Source organism: Pieris napi, chromosome 6, assembly GCF_905475465.1.
Source record: "Pieris napi chromosome 6, ilPieNapi1.2, whole genome shotgun sequence".
Taxonomy (NCBI): domain Eukaryota; kingdom Metazoa; phylum Arthropoda; class Insecta; order Lepidoptera; family Pieridae; genus Pieris; species Pieris napi.
In genome coordinates this window covers 4,522,745-4,540,929 of record NC_062239.1, presented here as the reverse complement: position 1 = coordinate 4,540,929, position 18,185 = coordinate 4,522,745, and the positions used below count along the sequence as shown (strand labels likewise).

General features: G+C 33.0%; 2 protein-coding genes across 4 annotated transcripts in view; one reads left to right on the top strand and one right to left on the bottom strand.

Annotated features, from left to right (window-relative positions):
- Nucleotides 1-8,379, top strand: part of LOC125050099 (uncharacterized membrane protein C20F10.07-like) — a 63,804-nt gene extending 55,425 nt beyond the window's left edge. For all 3 annotated transcript variants that reach the window (XM_047649701.1, XM_047649703.1, XM_047649702.1), the window contains 6 exons: nt 1,190-1,293; nt 2,095-2,292; nt 4,420-4,540; nt 5,195-5,355; nt 6,796-6,924; nt 7,588-8,379. In XM_047649701.1, coding sequence (XP_047505657.1) covers nt 1,190-1,293; nt 2,095-2,292; nt 4,420-4,540; nt 5,195-5,355; nt 6,796-6,924; nt 7,588-7,689 — 815 coding nt within the window. In that variant the 3' untranslated portion in view covers nt 7,690-8,379. The remainder of the gene's footprint in view (nt 1-1,189; nt 1,294-2,094; nt 2,293-4,419; nt 4,541-5,194; nt 5,356-6,795; nt 6,925-7,587) is intronic.
- Nucleotides 8,380-12,834: 4,455 nt separating this feature from the next.
- LOC125050451 (G-patch domain and KOW motifs-containing protein) lies at nt 12,835-16,173 on the bottom strand. The gene is made up of 6 exons (XM_047650314.1): nt 15,763-16,173; nt 15,284-15,560; nt 15,108-15,196; nt 14,527-14,698; nt 14,118-14,250; nt 12,835-13,490 (listed from the first exon to the last, which is right to left on the bottom strand). The coding sequence occupies exons 1-6, from the start codon at nt 15,879-15,881 to the stop codon at nt 12,850-12,852; spliced, it is 1,431 nt and encodes a 476-aa protein (XP_047506270.1). The 5' UTR covers nt 15,882-16,173; the 3' UTR covers nt 12,835-12,849.
- Nucleotides 16,174-18,185: the final 2,012 nt, after the last annotated feature.

The window sequence follows — 18,185 nt, the reverse complement described above, 5'->3', positions numbered from 1 at the left end:
AGCCAATTTTGAACAGCTTGCCACCAGAAGTAGAGATCCTCCATTTTTGGAGCGATGGACACAATATCGCAACAAATACATGTTTTATTTTCTTGTCACTCGTTTAATAGAAGTTTACCCACCTCTTAGAGACTTTACCTGGAATTACCATAAAGCTGGACACGGTAAGGGAGCTCCAGATGGTGTTGATGCTGTTTGCAAAAGATCAGCCGACCTATTGGTAGCTAGTAGCAAAGATATAGCATGTCTGAGCGATTTGTCAGATGCTATTCAGAAAAACTGTCCTGGCATTAATGTTTTCGTTATGACAAAGATATTTTAGACAAAGACGCTTTGCTTGCTAGTGCTAAAACACTCATAAAGACTTTTGCTGGTACTTTGTGCGTCCATCAGGTGTCATGGAACATTGAAGATCCGACAACATTGAAAATGAAGTCTTTAAGCTGCTTTTGCAATGAAGATATACATTGCGATCATTTTAAGCTTGGTTTCATGACATACTCGTCTAATAAAAAATCTCGTCTCCGAGTCGAGGATGTTAACGTCCCTGATTAATAATAAATATGATAAAAAAAATGTTGCCTGATTATAAATTTCAAGAACAATCTTTGATAAAAGTTGATTATTTCAATTGTATTCTTTGTTTTATTGCTTCTAATTATCTCCCCTGGTCAAATATGGTTCTACCCTTATCTTCATGTCTCTACCCTGCCTGATGTATTTACCCTGGCCCTCTAAAAAGTGACAAAATATGTTTTAAGTAACTTGCCCTTACGTGAGTAGATACACAAACGAGCCAAAAATCATAATATATATGTATAATGGATAAACTCCAACTTTTCTCCTTGGCCGTCTCCTCCATAGACGAAATACCTCTTATATAAGAACTACCCATATCTTTCTCTTAGCGCTAATTCTCGTTTCTGTATCTTTCCCTTAGCGCACATTTTTGACGTACGGAAGTCATACTTACAGATATTGAGAGAACTCCTTCATACTTTGTATAACTCTTATATTGATAGCAAAGTTACAGAGTACCAAGTTTTAATCGCAATGTCGCAATGAAATGAATCGCAAGCCTAACAATTAGGTCAATACTGCTCCTTGTTCTTTTATTCTTATGTTTATGTAAGATGGTATTTTCCTTCAAACAATTATTGTATTACAACAAAGTAATGTACGGTTTCAGATTATTCCTGTGCACTGGTAGGCGACATACTTCTGCAAGGGCATTTATATATAACGAAGAATTATTTCGCATTTTATTCCAATGTATTTGGATATGTGACTAAAGTAAGTAATTTATATACAAATAATACACTATTTATATTAGTTTGGTGCCGTGGAAAAGGTCGCTTGATAGCGATAATGCCAGATCATAGAGATAATAGAGTGTTGAACAAATAAATAAAGGGTCTTTTAAAAAAAGAGCGTACCAATTCTTAAAAGGCCGGCAATGTACTCGCGATCCCTTTGGCATTGAGAGTGTCCATGGGCGGCGGGCACTTAACATCAAGCCGTCCGTTTGCCCACTGTTCTATATTTAAAAAATCAAATAAAGATACGCCAACACGTAAATTACGAGGAAAAGGTTTTACTAAAACCCTATTTTAAATGTTTAATATTTTTGTCTTTAATTAATTTAAACTACTGAACGGGTTTATAACCAAAGCTTATACTTTATACAAATTTTGATATAAACTTAAACATCAGCGTTTCTAAGAAAGTCTTCAATTTGGAGAAACCATACAAATTTGCGTGAATTTCTCACGATCGTGGGAGTGAATTTCTCATTACAGTTACTAGATTGAAGTCTATGGTCTGGTTTACAAAAAAACTGTTTAAAAAATATTGAAAATTAAATATTAACACACATTCACGAAATGCGTATGATTAAGAATCATCGTAACATAATCATAATCAACATATAACACATAACATTAATTACAATATTACATATTGTATATATAAAAAGGTTATGTTTTTATACCCTAATTCTCACAAAACTATTTCCTTTAAACTATACAGTATTTTGTATGTTTTTGCATATTTTATTGTATTGTTATTTAAGTACTATATTTTATTTTATTCCAGTTATTAATACCGACGTCGTCCGTTCTTCGGATAACGAAGGAGAAGGTGGCGCGAATCATCCCTAATGCGGTAGGGGTGTGCACGAGAGATGAGAGACATGTGTTTGGCTCCTTGCTCTCGAGGGACGCCACCTACAAGTTGATGACCCTGATCTGGAAGTCGTCCAAGGCTCCGGAGCTTGCGGTACCGAAATCACAGGTAAGCAGTTTTAATGGCTATCATGAAGGTGGCCTAGTGGTTGGAACCTGCTCTCACTCTCTGGTTCGAATCCCGGCGCATTCACCACTTATGTACGGTGAAGGAAAACAGTTTGGAAACCGGCACGCCTTTGACCCCAAAAGGCCAAGTGTTAAGCATTGAAGGCTGATCACCTATGAATGATCACGAAAGCACAAAAAATCTGGAGCCAAGACCTAAAGGTTGTAGCGCCACTAGTTTATCTTTATCACAGAAATATTTTAAACAAAACAGTCTAATAGATTTCTTCACAGTGTAGATAAAATGAAACGAAAAACTCATTATTTTTTAGTTTCAGTTCATATTATTTAAGATTTTTAATTTATAAATCATCAAAGCGACAAACTTTTTTGTTTCATTCGCAAGTAGTTTTCACAATTGTGCAATGTAAAATACACTTTAGGCGACGCAATAAAGACAACAATGCTTCATATGTAACGTGATTAATTATTATAAAAAGTCAATTTCAAAGAAGCTAGAGGTCATATAAACCCAAAGTAATTTTTGTTTTAATGTTAATGAAGCCGTTTAGTTTCCGTAATTAATTTAGCGGATAAAAACATGTAATGCAAATTGTTTTTCTCCGTTAGTCAATTTACGTCATATTCATATGCAATGACCTTTTTTACGTTGATACTGATTAAGATGTTATTGACAAAAACGCTGCACATCTTCGTGACGCTAATATTATTATTATTGCGTTTCATTTCATCAAATTTTACCCTCATGCGCCTAAAGAAGTTTCACTTCAAAAATTAAATTAGTGCATTCTGAAATTACAATATTGGCCAAAATAATTTTTATTTTCACTATAATTTTTATATGCGTTTTATGATATCTTAATTTTTGGTTTGTACCTTCTTTTCTGTGTAACGCGTGGTTGAAAATTTGAAAGAAAACAGCTCACAAGTAAAATGTTCTTAATAAAAATTCAATTGGTCTTGTCATGTGATGTCGCACGATGAAACCGTATCAAATCGTTTAACTTCAGCGTCACGTTTTGCAATTTTACTGTTGCTCAGCTAATATTATTAGATTAGTTGTTATCTCGTAATGTAATGAAACTCAAGTTTACATAGAAGGCTTATGTATTGAAAACCCTTGTTTATGGAATAGTTACTTTAGGCCATACTATTTATGCGTAGAAGTCCTAAATGATGAATGAGATGGTCTGTGTCATTTAGATTCACAATATTATTTATATTCAGACCAATAACTTACTTACTCGGCCCCTTTCTATACCAAAACTATTTTTTACTACTAGAGGTTGATATTTCAATCCATTTCTCATAAACTTCTTTTGAATAACCCATCTATGGATCGATAGTCAATCAGTTTTGTTTGTGTTCTTTGGCAGTACTTTTGGATTGACCGATCGGTATTATTGGATTGGTATATGTATGAAAACGATAGATTTATGGTTCCTATAAAGTATCTATGAATTCGACAGATCAAATTTTGACATTTATCAATCTAAATTTGCGATCTTCTCACTTTCACCGATTCACGATTGTTGCGGAATGTGTATACAAACAATTTTCAGCGAATAAACTTTCTGGTGACTCTAAACAACTTAGAATTCATATTAATCATGTATTCAAGTAGTAATATAGTTTCTAATAAATAAGGGTTGCACATGAGGGACGCTAATTTACCACCAATACTTTTTTTACAAGTATTTCAAAGCAGCGATTGTCATATTGAAATGCAGATTCTATATTATATATTATATTCTATATATATTTATGATATTTTTAGATTATATATCGAGTATAGAAAGCAACCGCTGTCAAAAAAGGAGAGTTGGCAATTATTTAATCTTAATTCTTAATTTTATCATGGATTTCTGACAATATTGATGGTTATGTAGTTTCTAGTTTCTCTCGCTTTATTCAATTATATCGTTTTCTAAATAAAAAAGTTATATTGCCGGCAATTCATAACGCTAAAGTTAACGTAAAGTAAAACGTTTTTGAAAGCGTACAGAATGACTCCGTATTGGATTTGACATACAGAAGTTATACATAACGCTTAGTCCCGACTCTGAATCTTAGCCTTAGTAGTACTTTATACTGTATTATTCAACAGGATCTGAGAACGCCGGAAGTATCGGAGTATTCCCCGGAGGACGACAGCAGTTCTGGCGGTGCTGACCACGTCGACTCCACGCAGCCCGCCCGACCGGAGCCCGAGGCCATTATGGCAGCCGGTAACTTGAAAATACTTACTCGATTTCTGTATAAGTATCAACGATTTGCTGCTATATGTGTATATTCTTCTTTTGTATGTACGCATTTTGAGGATACTTCTTAACTATACTTATTTGACTTTTATGTATTAAATATATACAAAAAAATATTTCGTCTCTTTCGGCCTATTTGTGTTTACGTTGTAATAAAAAGAGACAAATAAAATCGGTGCAACCATAAATACTTCAACAAACTTCAAAACATTGAGGGAAAGTTCGAGCATGTACTTTTGTTAAGAGGACTTCTGAGCGTGACTCTACATCTTACTCAATAAAAAAGATTTATTTATACACACATTACAAATGGATTACGACACAAAAAGAAATAAAGTTAGAAATTCTAATTCTATATATATATATGTGAAATATTGACAAATCGTACTATAAAAATGGTATCGAAAAATTGTATGACCACTATAATCGTTGTATCGGTCTGGAAGGCAGTTGATTAATGAAATCTAACTAGAAAAAAAAATACAATCATTTTTTTTCTAGTTAGCCCCCAAACTTTTCAGCCCACCTAATATAGACTAACGGTTAGACGCTCTTACAAGCCTAAGTTAGAAGTGGGTTTTAAACTTTGTATAGTCAATACGTCGTCTTTTGTTTTCTTAGCGAGTGCTGCAGTGATCCAACCAGCGCTTCTGACGGGCACAACAGTACTGAAACGAGACAACTCGTTCTGGCACATGGCTCTCCTGGCGTTGGCGGCTTTACTCACCTGCTCAGCGATGTTCCTCTCATATAGGCTTTATTGCGTCACGTATAGACCCCACGTGAGTATTCCATTCTACTGATTGTACTATATCGAGTCGTTATTGACTATGACTTTGCTTGTTTCTAGTAAGTGTTAAGGGAGCGTTCAAGTATTACGTAACGCAATTTTTGGAGATTATTGACCCCCCATGTAACTCGCCGTAACGTTTTTCAGTACCCTAGTACAGTACAGTACTCAAGTAAAACGTTTCGTGACCACCTTGTGTCTCTTTAGTTACTATTATGTGGTGTAAGTCTAAAATAATATTAACAATCACGCGTAATTCATCCCCACCCCGCATCGTAACGTTTTACAAAAGGAACCCCCCCCCCCTCCCCTCCCCTCGCAAAACTCGTTACGTAATACGCTCCCTACGTAAAAAGATTGGAAGTTCAGTGTTATATGTATTACCTTTTTTATTTTGACAACTGTTTCGTCATTATACTTGGTTATCATGGTACTTGGTAAAGAATGGGGTAGTTTCTTGCCAGTTCTTCTCGCCCACTCTACGGCTTTGTGAACTGACAGTAAATAGATGCATTTTGGAAATTCCATCTCCATTAGCTCTTCCTTCCTTAGGTCTTCTAGGATCTAGTCTAGTCTTTTAAGATGTCCATCATAACGTTATGGAATAAGCTTCCCGATTCCATACGATTACTAACTAACGTCCTGCAATACTCTTCTATATAAACACCTCTTAATCATATCCTTTCCATTTGTTTTATCGTGACTTTTGTAATTATATATTTTTTTGTAATTCTATATAAATTATTTGTTTGTATTTGAACCTAGCATTGTGATTCTCTCAAGTGACTCTTAAGATTAGCTTTTAGTTTTGTAATTCTATAAGTCTACAATGTTACCTATAATTTTTAAAGTGATAACTTCCTTTGGGAGGGTAAACCGATTCGTTACGTTACGTGTTACGACGCCATTCTGTCTAGCTTCCCTTTCTCTCACGCATACGGCAGTGGCAGACAGGCTCCTCCCCTCTCGCTCTCACTCGCAGCGCTAGTCGTATTTCAGACAGATGCTTTCCCCTCTCTCTACTCAGTGTTTAGTGTGCGCTAGACATTTACTGTTGACAGTATATCTCAAACTATCACCGTTTTTGAAAGTGATAATAAGAAATATCATGAATGAAGTAGAAGATGATCCTTGGAACATTACAGAATTAAATAGTTCAACTTATCACTTTTATCGGGCGTTCCGAGACGCACACATTTTTTTTATTTAGTAGTACGCGGAGCAAATAGGAACGATTACTATTTACAATTACATTCCGCAGTCTAGTTACTTTTAAACTTTGTGGCTGAGGTAGTAGTCGTAGTCGGTTTGATTTAACCATTTAAATCAAACCGACTACTACTAGCTTATTTTAGCCACCATATAGCAGCCTGTACAAAGTAGGTACATATATTAATTATTATTTTTAAAATAAATATAAATCATATACCAGGAGTGGGCTACGAGCGTGTCCAGCGAAGAGTTGTACTCGGAGCTGGTCAGATGGCGCACCCGTCTCCATGGACGAGCTGCTAACGAGCTACACGCCTTCCTCTCTACCAATCTGCTGCTGCTCACTAAGGTATTTTTTGTTAAGATTTGTTTAGTAATGTTTAGTAGTAAATATGTATGAAATATTTTTTGTATTAATTTACTGAGATTGACTACTTGCACTATACAATTTCGGATTGACTTAATTTATAGGACTTATTTAAAAATTGATTCAATATTACAGCGTTCCTTAACAGTAATTTTAACTTAAACGTGCCCGTGTTAAGTTGTATGTATACATCCAAAATCATGTTTTGACTAAGGGAGCGTTCAAGTATAACGTCACGCAATTTTTGGAGATTATTGACCCCCCCCCCCCCCCTCCCCCCCCCCCCCGACCATGTAACGTGCCATAACGTTTTTCTGTGCCCAATAGTAAAACGTTTCGTGACCTCCCAGTGACTCTTTATACCTAACAGTTACCATTATGTGGTGTAAAGTACTGGAAAGTCAAAAATAATATTAACTATAACGCGTAATTCAATCCTCGCCCCGCATCGTAACGTTTTACAAAAGGAACCCCCCCCCCCCCAAAATTAATTACGTAATACTTGAACACTCCCTAACTCAATTTACACTTAACTTTTCAAGAACTGGGCGTAAGACAACTACTACTCTTCTACTACTACTCTCTTCTCTTCTCACTACTCTTACCTAGCTAGACTACAATTTTCTATAGCAAAGAATTTTTCAGGTGCGACAGTCTTTGGAAGCGCTTTCGGGTGTGATACTAACAGACATGGCAGAGCAAGGCCACAGATACGCGGACGTGCCCAATGACACGCTCTTCAGTTAGCGTAGACCAGTGACTGACACGTGATATTCAGTGATATTAGTTCGTGAAGCTGCTGATACCTCTATTCCTCCCTAGATGGCGCTTTAGACAATTTTATTGGGTTGTACTCTACAGAAGTAATAGAATAACTTAAATATAGCCGAAACAAATGTAAAATTGATATCAAAAATAGTTTTGATTTTGTATTAGAGGAGATTTATTAGATTTGGTTTTGCACTTTTTTTTTTTTTAATTAATTTTAAGAAAATCTTACATGTTTTTAAATTCGTTCATGTTAACAAATTATGATGTAATAGTTATTTGAACATTGTATTGTTAATTTATAAATTAACTTTTGTCTTCATTATTTTATTGTATTTGAGGTATTGGCGCTTTTCAGAACATGTGATTGTGTTACATAAGGTTTGTGTGTAAGAATTTGTTTTCTAAATGTATCCAAAGATCACCATTATTTAATTTGTATACCAGTCGATTTCGCCTAAAAGGCTAAAGCAAGTGTCAGACACGCGCTACTTATATCCATTGAGGGATGATCTATAAAACGTGTTATATTGTTATCAGACTTATTTTCTCATACAAATATCAAAATTATTTTTTCTCAATCCTTTACTTTGGAAATTGAAAAACGGGGATCGGCTGTCTTTATCTAACGTATAAGATTAAAGTAGGAGGCCTCTAAGGCGGATATTTACATCCCTTAATCTAGTTTGAGTTTAGGTTTAAAACTGTCATCGCTTGACAATTCTAAAACCCCTAAACTTTGACTCGAAATATGCAATAGCCGATAAATTAAGAATAACGCCATCTTAAGAAAGATTTAAAGCTTTCTTAGCTGAAATATGTTAAATTTTACAATATTAATAAAAGTAACCCCCATTGCGTATGAAAACGTAACATAATACAGTATTTAAAACTATATTTTTCCATTTTATATTAATGGTTGTATTTTCCATCAAATAATTTAAGTAGTTTCAGTAATTGGGTATGCATAATTTAAAGTCGGTGCTAGAAATTATAAATACTAACATTCCTTAGTTGTATTCATTCCTTTTGTTAGGCTTATTTTGACGAATTATTTCAATCCTTTACTATTGCCGTCTTGCTCACAACAATCAAGTGTGAAAGGGATGGCAACACAGGTTTTAGAAATACTGTAATCTGTGTCCAAAATATTATGAGGTCAACTTTAACAGAACCAAAGTAAACTTTTACCGAATTTGTAATTTTTTTTAAAGATATTGCATGAGAAAAGCTGTGTATATTTATATTTTAACACATTATTGATCACACAGTAAAAGTAATTCTTGCCAGTTATTCATATATATATGTTAACGTAAAATTGTAAACACCGTTAGATTGTAATCTATCTCGCGAGATTATAAACTGTCGAAAGATTGTGAACCTCAGCTTACTGCTTACAATTTAACGTATTATTATTCGGTAGATTGTACTACACTAACTTAGTTATCATTCAAACTTCTTTGGTCAATTACAGATTAATTTTACTTTCCAACAATTTCATATAACTACCGAATAATAATACGTTAAATTGTAAGCAGTTCGTTGAGGTTCACAATCTTTCGACAGTTTATAATCTCGCGAGATAGATTACAATCTAACGGTTTTTACAATTTTACGGTGACATATATAATATATTTAGTTTGTTGTAATTTATTGTTCTAGTCTTTAGTCAAGCTCAAGTCAATATGTTTACGTACTTATATTTAGTGAATTAATGTGCGAAACTAAATATAAAAAAAATGGATTTTAATAGTTTCGCAATTCTATTAGCAAAGGTTATATTACCTAATCAAAAATATTTTAAGATTATTTTCGTTGATTTTGTTGCGTATAAATATATATTTTGTTATGTGTTTTCAAAAGTTGCGATGTACGAAATAAGCATTTAGATAAATTATTCCAGTTGTTATATTCATTTTAATAAGATTTTAGTTTATGTAGCGCTAAATAACAAGAGTTGTCAGCTGTATGCTTGAATGGGGATTAATAGTAAATATTGTTCACTTTAGAGGGCAACACTGTTAGGCAAATTTGTAACTATTATTTCGACTTAACTCTAAAGGATTGTATCCACGGTCATGAAACAAATGAACGAAATAATTTCATAAATTCAATTCCATTTAACATAACAAAAATATAAATTGTGTGCAAAAAATACAGAATTGTATGTTATATACAATTTAAATAAGCAAATGTTTTAAAAGCAAAAGCCCTTATAAATAAAGCTTATTAAAACAATATGTCTGATTTTTGACACTTAACAGTGGTGCCATCTGATGAGATTTTAGATTAAACCCATTTGCGCGGTAAAATTTAAATTTTATAATACGTTTTTAAATGCTTTTTAATTTCGTATATATTTTACTGCAGCTGTCAATTTAATCGCTAACTTTACATGTCTTTAGTTAGCAGATTATAACGAGAATTGTCTATTTTTATATGGTAGGCTCAATAAATAATATATTCTATAGTAAATCTGCTTTATTTTTAAGTATATATTTACCTAAATCAATATCATGTTAATGTGACCACTCCGCTATAATACACCAAGTTACCACTAATTAGTGCCAAAGTGGTATATTTAGCTAGGCTGTGTATATTTCCTATGAAAACTAATATTATTGCCAAAGACACCTAGACTAGTACTGTCATACTAGCGGGTAGGGTTCATCTTACACTAGTTGGAACAATTGTGAAATATGGTTGAATGTACTAAGTTGTTTTCAATCATTATGTATTATGTTTGTATCTAATGTTATCTATATGCGAAAATGGTATAACAAGGACCATTAAAAAAACAGCCATTAGTACAATAAGGAATGCATTAAAATTTGCTATTCTGACAAATATTTGATATTACTTTTTCTTGTTTTAAAGTGTATATTGGTTAGACTTTTTTTACTAATTGTTATGGGTTTATGTAAAATTGGTCATTTGTATATATGATTCGAATGGTTTGTTATCTGATTGATGTAAATATAGATAGTGATTTTACTGAGATTTGTTTTTTATTTCGAAGAAATTTCCCATTTTCATGATGATTAACTTTCACTTCAAAAAAATATATATTCCAAACGTCAGCGTTTATACGGTCAGACCGTGGAAGACCCTCTAAATCGCTTACATGCTATATTTTTTGTATAGTCAGGATGCACTCTAGATCTGAATGTTTGTTTCATTAGGACTAATCGGTGGGCTGAAAAGTTCTTAGACTGACACATAGATGGCGCTAATAGTATTAAATTAATATGATTGATGATTCTGCGCAGTATTTGAAGCTGTTTATTTTTTTATTGTAATTCGGCCCCCAGCGACTTTTTCGTTTTCTCAGACCTCAAGAGAATGCTTGCTGGACAGAAATTCTGCGCTGATGAAGGGGTAATCGCCAAAACTGAAGCCTATTTTGAGGCTAAAGACAAGTACTTACTATAAAAATGGTATCGAAAAATTGTATGACCGCTATAATAATCGTTGTATCGCAAAGGCAACTAAATTGAATAATCAAATAAAATTCTATAAAAAAGAACTAGTTTTTCTATGTTAGCCTACGTAATTTTCAGCTCACCTTTTTTAGTTTAGTTTCCTAAAAATGGATTCCAACAACGAAGTTAATAGTTTCGGGGACCTAGTCATCTGGCTTAACCCCTTTCAATATTTTAAACGGTTCACCTTTGTCCAGAGTATGTGGAAAACTATATCTATCTTCACACAACAAAGCATTTTCCGAACTAACATCATGCGATGTTGAAAGGCGGATAACTAAGGCGTAGGGCAAATACTGGTCCCCTTCAGCAGTATTCAAATTTAGTCCACCAATTAAACGAAAAGCTGGACTGTGTTGTGATGCCAACTTTGCTGTATGCCTGCCAAACTTGGACTTTTACCAGAGACACAGTTAAAAAAAAAAATGTTTTCCAAAGAGCTACAGCGAGAGCTATGCTTTGCCAGAGCTAAATACAATCGGTAGAGTGACCAAGTTGGCATCCACGCGACGGAACGAGAGGACGACGGCAGGTGGACCCGGCAAGCCCAAGAAGGGAACTTTGAAAGGGGTTGGAGGAAGCCTACGCCCTATAATTCCTATACTTTATCCCCTCTTATCACTCATAGAATACAAAATATTATATCCTATATATTTTAAAAAATCAAGTCTGATTCTTCTCTTGTTTTATTGAAGTTATACTTCTTTAGGCGCGTTATGAAAAATTGATGAGAGTGAAATTTTACGATGCGCGCGCACTGTGACACAAAATTATCAGTATGAAGTTGCCCACTTACGAATTCTTTTTAAACCAGCCCGGCGCCGAGCGTGCACGAGCGAGATGGGAATAAGACAATCTACAAGTAAAAAGAAATAGAGTATGCGTGAAGTTAGCAGCTATGCCAAGAATTTAGAATGACTATAATGACCTTTGTAGTACCTTTTAAACAAATAAAGGAGTTTTAATTATTTTTTCAAAGAAATTTAGCAATGCTTTTTCACAAAGACCTATTGTTACTTAGTTAAAAGGTTATGAAACATACCTAGTTATTAAATTGAATGAATAATATAATAAAATAATAAATAATAATTATTATTAATTAATAATTGAATATTATACTAAATATTATTAAATTATTAACGTTAAATATTTATTATTAATTATTTAATATTTAAAAAAAATAAAGAAAGCCAAAGAAGTATAACTTCTTACGCGCGTACACGCACCCTTTTTTTATACTCAAGACGTAAATAGCGACAGTCTGAACAAATCAAACTTCTAAATACATATCAAGATGATATCATTCTGACAGTGAAGATTGGTGAACTAAAATTGTAACATTTGAATTTAAAACAAGTGAAATGTTTTATTGTTATTAAGAGTTTTGTAACTATACATGAAAATATGCGAAATGTGTATTATAAGTATTTATATTCTGAGGAATAATAAAAGTAAATGTTTTTTATCCTTTGGGAGTAAAATATGAATATTTTAGATGTCAAAATAACAAAAATCATGTAATTATTAATATATAATCTTAGAATTTTATGAAAATTTATGTTCTTAATGAAAAATAAAAATGTAAAACCCTAACATTGTTATTTTGAATGACAAAAACACTTGAGTTTCAGAAATGTCATTTAATAAAAATTATATCTTACTTTCTACATTTTTTATAATATGGTGATCTATCTCTATCTCTTTTCTTCTTTTTACCTTTCCTTTTCTTATCTATATCTTTCTTATCTTTTGAGGTCTTGCTACTTTTTTTATGTCTCCTCGGTTCACTACTGGAACTCCTGCCTTTGTGGTCTGATTCAGAAGTGAGTGATTCATTACTGCTGTATTTTGCCTTATTTCTTTTATCTATATCTTTGTTTCTTCTTTCTTTTGAATTTTTGATTTCTCTTTCTCTTCTATATTTATATCCACTGCTAGGGCTTCGTCTCCCGCTATCAGGTTCTGAAGAGTGAAGAGAATCACTACTACTGTACTTTCTAGATGGTTTTTTTCTTTTCTCTTCGTCATGGTATTTATCCCTTCTTTCTTTTGAAGGTTTGCCTTTTTCATTTCTGGCTCGGCTAGGACTATCTCTTCTAGCCCTTTCAGACTCTAAAGAGTTTAGATCTTCATTACTACTGTACTTTTTTGAAGATTTTGTTCTATCTCTACTTCCATTCGATTCTTCTTTATCATGTTTTCTATCACTTACATACTTCTGCCTAGACTCTTTTTCAACATTTTTGCGGGAATTCTGATTGTTTTCCTTTTTTTTATATTCTTCATAAGAGTCAGCATCTGAAATTAAATTATTGAAACATGTGAAATTATAGATATAACCATTTATTAATTTTTTTGTCTGAATCCAATATGTACATTAAATAACTAAATATGATTAATTAACTAATTCAATCTCATTCACTAAATGAATAATTTTTTTTTAACATTAAGGGTCTGTTTCACAATGTACGGATAAGTTATACATAAGTTCCAAATTAGCTATTTATTACTTATTGGTAGGATAAACGCTATTGTTGTGTTTCACGACTGTCAGATAACGCTATTCTTCACATAAAGTCCATCATAAGTTATGAGTCCGATGAACTGTCACATAGCACAGTTTATCTTCCAAATAATTTATGTGTTGGTACTTTATCCATACATTGTGAAACAGGCCCTAAGGTATGTATGTATAGACACCCACTATAGATTCATAGTTTTAGAAAAGGGCTGCTACAAGGGCATTACATAATTTGATATGTTATTTTATTTATGCTCTCAAATTTCCGCATTATCAATGAGCACAAACATGAGACAGGCTTATTTCTAGTCATGCCAACACAGACAGACATTTCAAATTAAATAAATAATTAGAACTTTAGCAAGACAAAACCATTAAAAGGAACTAGCCAAAACAAAACTTACTAATGACTTTTGACTGTTTGTCATACTCTGACTTGGAGACAGGTTGCATCATAAATTCACTGAGACTGACAGTTTCCTTCTTAATTGGAATATCCACCATTGCACGGCCATTTTCTTCATCTAAACTCACTACCTGAAATTGGGTATGTATTTTTTAATGGTGATTTATCCCAAAAAGTTCCTATATATCTAACGAAGCAATAAAAAGATGCCTCTACCAAAGATTTTTGTTTAGATGTTTTAATATTGTTTTCAATTTAAGATCACTGTTTTAATTTTGGCTAATTAATTTTGTGCTCATGTAAAATATTTTTAATACAAATGTGACACCAATGTTTCTATTCTATTCGTCTTGTGTATTGAAATCTATCTCTAAACTTATTTTTCTCATTAATAAATAAAAGTTTACCTGTCCGTAAAAGCCACCATATTTCCCCATTGTTATTTTTACAAAGGCTTTCTTTACTATGGCAAGGTCTTCATCATTTTCTCTTGTTGATTTTTTTTGATTTTCTTTAACAACTTTATCTGCTCCTAAACCAAGGCCTTTGGGACGGAGTTGGGGTAGTTTATATGTTGACCTTAAAAATTATTACTGATGATATACCTGTTGTCACACCATTTAAGTCTTTTTCTATTTTTTAACTATCAGGATAAGGGTCTGTTTCACAATGTGTGGATAAGTTCTACATAAGTTCTTCTTATTACTTATTGGTAGGATAAACACAAGAACAAGTACAAGAACAAGAAGTGACAAATAGCACTTTTTATCTTCCAAATAATTTGTGTTGCATAGCTATTTGGTACTTTATCCATACATTTTGTAACAGACCCTTAGTATAAGATATAGACAATTTTTTTGTGACAGTGTGGTATATAGTATATTGACATTTTCTAGATTAAAACACTATTAGTTACTATAACATTTTTCGTTTTTTTAATGGTGACCAACTCCTTATACTATAAATTATCAAAAACAACCTGACTTACAATTCTTTTCCTGGTGTCCAGCCCATACCACGAAGCATTGCTATACCAAAGTCTTGAATTGGTATAGATTCATAATCATCCAATGTTGACTGAAATATTACAAATGTTAAAAAATTTATAAACTTTATTTCTAGGCAGCAACTTACAACATAATATACAATAATAAAACAACTTACTTCCTTTTTCCCTTCAAGAACTGGCTGTGCTGGTATTGGTACAACTAACTTTGAAGCATCAACCACTTCTATCTTGTTTGCTTCTTCTAAGAGCTCCCGAGCAGCCATTTGTTCTAGAGTCTCATTTTCAGGTGTTTTAGTCCGAGTGTTGTCTACTTCTGGATTCTCATCATCAAAGTTTTCAACTTTTGCAGCAATTTGCTTTAGCCTTTCTGCAGTTATAAGTGTGTTTGGTTTCATCTGTATTACCAAAGGTGCTCTTTCTTCAATTTCTCCCCTAGAATTAAGGGTAAGTATTTAACAAAAATTCAATACAAAGATCAAAATAAATAATAAATAATCAAAGGCATATCATTCTGTTTTATTCATAATGTTATGTGTTTTCTTTTCACTGTGCAAATAGTACAATCGTGAAAAGATGTTTGCAACAGTCTGAAAGAAACATATTTTTTAGTATAATGTAATCACAAAATACTAACCCAACAACTTTTATAGACTTCTCTTCCACACATTCAATGTAGTCTTTTTTCTCAGCTAAAATAGGCTTATCTTGCTTTTTAGTTTTCATAAAGCCAAATGATATTTTCTTAGGCTCCATTGTAAGGCTTGCACAATGAATAAAAATCTACTTAGGATTATAGCCCTATTATAATTTAAATAATGCAATATTAACATTCGCAACTGAAAGTAGACATAAACACATTCCAGGCTAAAAAAACCTTTGAATCATGATTAATACTTAGATGGATATTTTGTTGTTGCCCTATTGGTCTTTTTAAATTTCACATTTTACAAAAATAATTCTATAAAACTTTAAGCTGTAAGATTAAACAAATTGCTATAAATTAGCAAGGCAGAAGGATACGTGAAATGTAAATTCTGAATTGGCACTTGCTTTGGGTTGTCAAATGCCAAGTATGAAATGTTGGATTACCATAGGGCATAGGTGAGAGAGGCCACAGGGCACAGATGAACTATTATTTAATACTTCTGTGTATAGTTGACGCATATCTATAGATGTAGACAAATATGTTCTCTCGTTGGCCTAAAGGTCTAGATACCAGGCCATAAACTCCAAAAAAAAAAAAAAAAAAATGTTCTCTCGTTTAGAAAAATTTGTCTACCCAGTTTGCAAGAACAGTACTCAATAATAATAATAAGCTCCCAGGGTACTGGGCAACATGTGGTGACCTCGCGGACGCTTAAGCCGCCGACTGACTACTGTTATATTTATGTACTGCTACGTTTGGCTGGTGCTCTGCCCATCAAAAGTGGTTTAGCCATGTCAAAGTGGTTATTAAAAGTCTCGAAAAACCTTCATTTTGTAGTGACCCATGAATCTCAATCCATGATGGATAAAAATAATAGTTTTGTTTTCAGGAAAGAAAAACATTAAGTGCTAAGCCTCGTTTGTCAATATATCCCTAACTCTCGCAAACTATAACTAGACTTAGAGAAAACACCATTTCAAAAACTATATTGTATTTTTTTGTAAATGGGATAAGATGAGTATGATACTCAATAGCGAAAAAATAAACATAATTCGCAATTGAATCTTCGTGTTACACCTGAGAAGTTATTGCTTCAAGGGTACTTTGAAAGGGCTTATATAACGGCTCGTATTTCTATAGACTGTAGCGAATCCTAATGACTTTAGTACTTTAGAAACCGATTGGTAATTTTTTAAAATAAATTATGTATTTTGCGGGGTCGTAAAACGCAACTACAGCAAAAATATTTTTGATGGCTAATTTAATCTTAATAATTTTTTAAAAATATTAGAGAAAATAATGCACAGTATTAGGAGAGCGTTAGTCCGTGATTATTATCTAATAGCAATTTCCTGTGGTCCCAAGAGTAAATAGCAATTCGGGTCGGTCGTGTTGAAGTCCCAAGATGGGTTAATCCAGGCACCTATCGCGCCAAAATTATTCATAGATTCAAAGTTACTTACTTGAACGTTTGTTTATAAGTTATTCATTTGTTTGTGAAAAAAACATGTTTCAAAATTAGCATCATAGTTTAAGATTTTGAAACATTAAAGGCGGAAACATACTACTAAAACGCGACGCGACGTGTCGTGTCGACACCCGATGTCCATCGTGCACATTACCAACACGCGACACCACGACACGCTTGCAAATTCAGAAGTCATTTAGCTGATTTATTCCCCGCGCAATGTGCCAGCAAGTTTTTACCAATTTGAGGTTCAGATTCGAGGAATGTTTGCAGCGCAATCAGATGTCTATTTTAATTGAAATAAAAAATTGTATGTGTATTGTATTTAGTTTTTTACTGAATTGATTAGCAGGTTATTTGTATTAAACTACCAACATCCTAAGTCCCTGATTTTGTCCTTGTATTGAGGTAATCTCATGTCATATAAAACAGAATATTGTTTCACCAACTCAATTAATTGTTTGTCGTTCATTTTGCCAAATAAATCCAAAAATATCTAAGTATATAAATTGACATTCGTGTCAAAAACTCGAAAGACTGACGCATGATGTCATCATCACAACATCCACAACACGCCGATCCAAATCGATTGGATGTTACCGCGTGTGATCACATGGCGTGTTGTCTATGTGCATCTGACCATATTAAATATATGGGATTGATAAGTACTGACATGCGTCGGATGGCGTGGTGTAGCGTCGCGTTTTGGTAGTATGTTTCCGCCTTAATACTGATATGAATCCATTATAAACCTACTTACATATTATATAAAAAAAAACAATTAAAAAAACTTGAATTGTAGGCGTAACTCAGAAAAAAAAAATTGGTTGTTTGTAAAGTACTTAGGTTTACGATCGAGATGTTTACGTGATAACGTCTTATTGGTGATATAAGTTTTTGGGAAGTAAGGAATTAATGAAGATAACAATTTTTTCAAATTTTA